Source organism: Olea europaea, chromosome 4, assembly GCF_002742605.1.
Source record: "Olea europaea var. sylvestris chromosome 4, O_europaea_v1, whole genome shotgun sequence".
Classification (NCBI taxonomy): domain Eukaryota; kingdom Viridiplantae; phylum Streptophyta; class Magnoliopsida; order Lamiales; family Oleaceae; genus Olea; species Olea europaea.
Window position 1 is genome coordinate 20,071,378 of NC_036240.1, and position 7,138 is coordinate 20,078,515.

Below are 7,138 nucleotides of genomic sequence, written 5' to 3' on the forward strand. Positions count from 1 at the left end.
CATACAATTCTTTCATAAAATTCTAATCATACGGGTTTGCATGTGGAGGCCACGTGTGATAAAGAAATAACGCAAACTGTTTATAATTTTTTTTATTTTTTTTAATTTGGTTTAAGAATAATGCAATTTACACCATTACTAACAGATATTGAAAGCCAATCAATCCAAATAATAATAATAAAATCTAATATCAGAAGGTGATGCTTCGATGAAAAAATATAAAAATGTAACAAATAAACTTCCAAAGAGAAGCTCATCAATTTCAAAATCACATGTACATTTTGGTTTTAATGCTATTGTATCATCTATAATCTAATCACATCAATTGAGATTTTTTTGGAACGATTATAACCCTACCATAATTCAATTATTTTAATAGTATTTTGCCTTCCGTTTTCAATATGTATTTAATTTATAAATTTTGTAATAAATATTACAAAATTCTTGTCCATACACGTATTTTCTGTTATTAATTTTTCAGTTAATTAACATTCACATTCATTTAATTAATAAATTAAAATTTCACATTCACATCCATGTTATTAATCCTCAATTAATTAACATTCACATTTATTTAATTAATATTAATTAAAATTTCGCATTTAATAATGTTCATGGTTCACGTACATGTTCATGTATGCTATTTAGCATCCAGTTTCACTTAATTAAAAATTAAATTATATTTATTTAGTATAAATGATTTAACATTCATTGTCATGTATATTCCTTGATATTTAATTAATATTCATGTATTATATTTGTCATTCATCTTCATTTATACATTCAATTGTAATTCTAATACTCACATTTATTTACGTGCATGTATAATAATTAACTTATTTTCAAGCATTTACATTTCTCTCATTTTTAAATTAAAAAAGTAAATGGAGGGTCAAATATTAGTTTTACGACACTTTTATAAAGCATTTTGAAATGACATGCAATACACATTCAACTTTAACTAGTAGTTAAAAATATGTATTGCATGTAGTTTCAATTTTATTTAAAAATGTATTCATAATCGTATAGTCTATTACTCATCTCGTCCCATTTATATAGACTAGTTTTGTTTTTTCACAAGGATTAAGAAATATTATTTAATGTCATTGAAAAATCAATTTTTGCCAATTTTTTCTTCTAATTTACCTTTATTTATATTTGTACAATTTCAAGATTAAGTGGAAAAAAATGGTTATAATTAAACAAATTACATAAGAGTATATTAGTAAATGAACAAAATAAAATTTCTACCAAAAAAACAAGACTATATAACTAAGACAAGAAAACAAGGAAAGTAAGTCCAAATAAATGATATGGAAGAAGTATTTTTTTGATAAAATAAAAAAATATAGAAAATACTAATTGCATAAAAAACACAAAAATGTGGGGCCCGTTTGGTAGAGATTTTAAGAATTGATTTTTTGACCGTTAGAAGAAAAGTGGAGTCAACATGTGAGAGAAGAAGTCAAAAATTACGGTTTGAATAGTAAATAACGGTCAAAAAATCAATTTTTTGGGACAAAAAATCCCTACCAAACAGGGCCGTGGCGTGGTTGTTAACCTCTTGATTATAGGGTCTTCATCCCTCACTAACGACCTCGACATGATAAACAAACATGATCAATATGTGTATTTCAAGTACGTATATTTAAAAATTTATGCGCTACACAAAGTAATAATGCGATGGAAAAGGGCTTTTTGGTTCATTGAATGTAGCTTTAAAGTTGACTAAGTAATGAATGTAAATCATGTTATGGTGATATGACCACGACGATAGAAAAATTGATGTGAAAATTATTATATCAATATGCACAGTATTGGTGGTGAGACGGGTAGAGCAATGGCGATCCAAACACACCCTCCTAGATAGAATCTCATGCACTGATTGAAATTTTGAGGACTCATGTATCAGAAAACATTAAAGGTGGATCTAAATACAGTAGTTTGCAAAGTTCGGGACTCATCTGTGATTTTTCATTTGCTGGATCCAGACGAAATTCACTTTATCTAACGGGTCGGATCACCCTGCAATCCACATTATAAAGTTACTATTAGCAATAGTTCGATTTTCAGGCGAATCAACGTCGATTGAGTACTTATTTTCAGTTGATAATCCGCCGTCAGGTAGTTCATTTCTTTCTTTTATTTCATTGATAATTTTCTGCAATTCGTCATTCGAGTATTTTCTTGAATATTTATTTAGGTATCTTTGGAAGAAATGTGTAATTCTTATTTGTAGGTTCTTAGACTTCAGCTAAGAATTTTTTGTGTTTTAATTAATTGAAATTCTTTGGTAAATTGCACGTTATACGCAAATGAGGAGAGGTTTCCCCTTTTCGTTTGGAATTGATTACTATACAATACAAAAATAGGAAACAACAGTGCTTTGTTGGAGAAAACTTTAGTGAGATTAGACATTCATATGCTTACATCGGTATCTACTGGCGCTTACGTTATTAGTCTTTGGATAGATTAAATTAGTAGGATATTCACTTTTTATTGGAATAAAAATGCGGAAATTTACCATCAAATAGAGGTCTGCTATGTACTTTCATGGGTTTTCATGGTGATCTGATGACGTGTGAGTGAAGTCTAAACTTGGAGAAGAATTTCTGGAAGAGAAATCGATTGTTTCAAGTTGGTTGAGACTGGCTTGCCTAAAGATAGTTTGAGGTTGGAAATGAGTTGCAAGTACTTATTTTTCAATGCAGTTTGTTAAGCCAACAATTAAATCAGTCAAGCCACTTGAGCCAATAATTATTCAGGCTGCTAAGGTGCTCAAGCTCAGATCAAAGAGCAATATGCCAAGTTTGGGCAATTTTCTAGGCTCATTTATGATTCCAATCTAAGCTTGGATAGCCTTAAAGTTAATTAGAACAGCTCATTTACACACTGCAAATTCTGCAACCTGTTGCAAGCAATGTTGCACGTCTATGTTAAATTTATAAGATAATGCCCCTGTTTCGGCTCCATTTTAATGTAATTTTGGGAGAAAATGTATTTTGGAATAGTGATTTTTGGGATAATGTGTGGTCAAAGGATAAGGAAAAATTTTGGATTTATGTGTAATATTATTTTATGGAAGAATGTGTGGTTGAAATTAAGTTTTGAAAAAAAATGTGTTTTGGAAATAATGGAGCCCAAACAAGGGCAATGTGAAATATCTTGTAAATAAGTTTTTCTTCTGTTGATTCCTGTAAAGTGCTTAGGGAAGGCCTGTAGCACGACAAGGAGTAATAACTTTACTCCATATTGAAAACTCTGTTGCCCCTTTTTTGTCTGTGTGAAATGTGAATTTCTTTAATGTTAGTTATTCCTTGATAAATATTAGCAAACCTTAAAACTTTTACTTGGGTTGGGGGGCGGACGACAAGAAATTTGAACTTATATAAATAGCCATGAATATTTTTGTTCAGGAGAGGCTTCTGTATTGATTTCAGCCCTGAATATTGAACAATAACCATGTTACATTACATGGAATTGGATTAGACATAATCAGTTCCATGATGTTAGATGTTTGACAATATGTAGTTCCTACTTTGTGGATTTAGGGGTTGTTTGACAAAGTGTTTAATAAATTTTTTAGCAGATTTCATAGAAATTAATGAATTGTGTGCTTAAGAAGTTGATAAAAATTGTGGGCTCATGAAATGTGTAGTTAAAATTGATTGTTGGGTTTGACCTCTAAATTTTTAGCAAATTTTTAGCTATCCCAGACCAGGACTTAATATGTATAGTTTGGAGATTCTTGCTTCTTGTTCATTTTTTTCTTGACACGTCTGTTTTGTAAAACAAAATCAAGTGCAGGTAAACCAACACAATCTACTGCTATCTTTTCTACACTGTTTTCAGTTTTGAATTCTATGAGTGGTTTTTAATCCCTCTGTCATGTATTGTTAGTGTTCTTTTTCTTTCTAGCATGTTACTTGGAGGAGCACATAGGATATGATTTTCCCACTTGTAAATATGTTCTATTTCTTTGTCTAGAAGACTGAAATCTTCTTAATAAAATTTCTGATCATTGGCATCTCATTTCTATTTCTGTTTAGAACTTAAATCAATGTTGATGCTCTTTGAATAATTTTTGACTTTTTAAACTCTTTGCCCCTGGGTTCATAGGCATTTAGGTGGTTGGACTTCATTAAAAATGTAAAAGTTATATCTGAATCAAAGTTGTATCATTAGTAGATCTATTTTATGCTTTATAACATAGAGTTTTCATAATTCTGAAACTTTATGTCAGTCAAAAGAATTGTAAATTGTTAACTATATGAACTTATTTTCTATGAATAAGACTAGCTAGTTGAGTTAACATTTTGTCTTCTTAAGGGAGAACCATAGCTTCCGTGCCTTAGGTTCAGGTACTTTGGTTTTACCCTTGGGCAAGGTTCTTTTACATGTGTATTCTGGTGTTCTCTTTTACCTTCCATGTGGTATTTTTCTGAAGTAAGGTTCTGCGAAGTAATAAAAGCTGTGAGATTAACATGTAAATTCGCTGAAGTCATCTTCTTTTTCTGTCAAACGGATTTTAATTAGTGCTTCGAAAACTCTCCCCAAATACATAGGCTAGGAACCAAGTTGAGGTTGATATTATTTGTAACATGCTTAGAGTATGAGGCCTTGGACCCTTCAGCTATTGCAGATGTCAACTGGATTAGAATCCGATCTTGAGTATTGTTTATCCTGAGATTCCATCAATTTAGCACAATCACGGGGATGGCCACATTTTGGATTGAGCTCTTTATCTCATCATATTTAGCTTTATTTTTGTCATCAGCATGTTTGAATGGCAGCTGGAACATTTTGATTAGAGATGATGTCTTGTAGTGCCAAAATCTGGCCAACAAGGATTCGAGGACCAAAATGTCATCGATTGTTGAACCGTATGTCTCCATAAGCAGCATAGGAGTATCTGCAGGCTGCAAATGGAGAGAGCTGATCTCCATCCTGTGACAACTATCTGATGATTATGTCAATAAGGATACTAATAGTAATGGATTATAGTAAGATTGAACAAGTGGTCACATGTCTTACCTCAAATGGCTTGATGGTGGTGGTATTTACAGCCAATGGCCAGTCTGTAAGTGAATCCTACACAGACTACTGAAGTTTGAGCCATATATAGGTTGATTGCTATCCTGTTGTCAGTTTTAACTGGTTGGAGTTGTATTCAAATCGCTATGGCAGAGTATCATTATTGATGTGTGAGATGGACTCCATTTGCAGTACGGTTCTTGCAGTTGTGCCTTTGGCAGGCCATTGCATCTGGATCGGAGGTTCACTTCGCGGTCGGTCTAGCCTTACAGTTTTGTCGTCTATCAACTTTATTCTTTCCCTCGGGTTTGGCTGGTCACACAAAATCTGTTGTCTGACCACTGTACTAGCCCACGATAGTTTGTGCTGCTTTGCTGGTTTAAATGGAAATCTCCACATCAGCTGGTCAATCGAGGTGGCATGCAAGTCAGGTGTAGTTGCTATGCAGACTTGTAGTAAACCTCTTCTTTTTCTTTTCTTCATTTTATTATACCGTGTATCTCATAATATAACTGTGAGATAGAAGTCAGTAGGAGGTACTTGTTGCTTTAAACATCAACTCTCTCATCTTTCCTTTGAGGCCTTGGACTCTTGGGCAAATACTTTCAACAGCAGGTTGTGTAGTGGCATTGTTTGCCCTGCTTCTCTGAATAGAACATAACCTATTTTCCTTCTGTCTGGTTAGAAGGAAGCGCCCAATGAAAGCTGAATGTAAAAGTAGTCATGATACAAAATAACATTGATTATTTAATTTTTTTAAACACATAGGGAATTGTGCATTTTGAATATCCCTATTCGTTCTGGTCCTTGTTCCTGATCCCTGTGAAAGGTCCAGTCGATGGGGAAAAAATCCATGTTCAAGTCTTATTACCGAGTGTAAGCTGCCTTCTGTAGAAGGTTCTATTATGGTAGTGAAGTACTTGATTTACCTCTGTGCATTGTGATGATCTGAGCAGGACATATTGTGCTACATTCCACAGTGGTGTGAGGTGTTAACTGAAAGAACATCTTTGTCCATTTTTTTCATCAACGGCTAATCTGACTCGTCATTTTCAGCACTTCACATCTGTATAGAGACTTACAGTGCTTGATACTGCTTCACAATGCATATTATTTTGAAGGCTGTGGTTATAAAAATTATGATGCCTTCTCTTGTAACAGTTCGTTTATTTTTTGTTTTCAGATTATTTGTTGGTCTATCATAGGAATCTTGATGTCCCGAAAGCGTAATGCTATTGTTGCCACTGGCTTATTGGCTTTTGCATCTGCAGGCTTGGCGTTTCCCTTCTACATGGCGTAATTGATTTTTTTCACTGATTTTGTGCTTTAGTATACTGTTTGCTGTGCATGGTTGTTTTTCTAATTTCATACAATGGTCTATTATATCCAGATCGAGGTCATCAAGAACACCTGTGATAGATTCATCAAAGCCACTGCCACCTCAAGCAACTTTCCGAGGACCTTACATTAATACCGGTTCACGTGATGTTGGGCCTGACCATCAAACTTATACAAAAAAGTAAAAATTTTCATTTCAATGCAGAATATTTGTATTTTGCAATTAATATGCTGACTTTCTAAGTGCAATTTGTGTGACCTTTGAAGTAAAGAAATGTTGCGGGATTCCCTTCACAGTGGATGTCTTTAGAGAATGTACAGGGTCAATCTGGTCCTTAATTCTTGCCTTGGTAACGTTTGGTTTATCATTCATTTTTCATATGGAAGGATTGGCATACAGAATTTTGGTGATTGAGGAAAGAATAATGCTATTCATAGTCTACAATAGTTATCATATGTAACATCTCGTTATTTGATGCATTAATTTTTTGTAATTCTGTTGCTTCAAATAACAAGATGTCACATAAGATGACTACTGCAGTCATTGACTATGAATGTCTCCAATAACAAGATGTTACATAGAATGATTATTGCAATCCCTGATTATGAAATTGAGTTAAAAAATAATTTCACTAAAAATCATTCAGTGTTACGTTATTGTGACTACGATTAGAAGTTTGTAATGTATTTATCAAACTTAATGTGAATTGACTATAACCTATTCAATGGTAGGATGGAGAGGTTACTAATGATATTATTGAGTGGA

At 33.0% G+C, this 7,138-nt stretch overlaps 1 protein-coding gene across 1 annotated transcript; it reads left to right on the forward strand.

Annotated features, from left to right (window-relative positions):
- Positions 1 to 1,990: 1,990 nt before the first annotated feature.
- Positions 1,991 to 6,774, forward strand: LOC111393958. The gene is made up of 3 exons (XM_023019751.1): positions 1,991 to 2,124; positions 6,218 to 6,330; positions 6,425 to 6,774. Exons 2-3 carry the CDS (start codon positions 6,248 to 6,250, stop codon positions 6,555 to 6,557), a joined length of 216 nt encoding a protein of 71 aa, XP_022875519.1. The 5' UTR covers positions 1,991 to 2,124; positions 6,218 to 6,247; the 3' UTR covers positions 6,558 to 6,774.
- Positions 6,775 to 7,138: the final 364 nt, after the last annotated feature.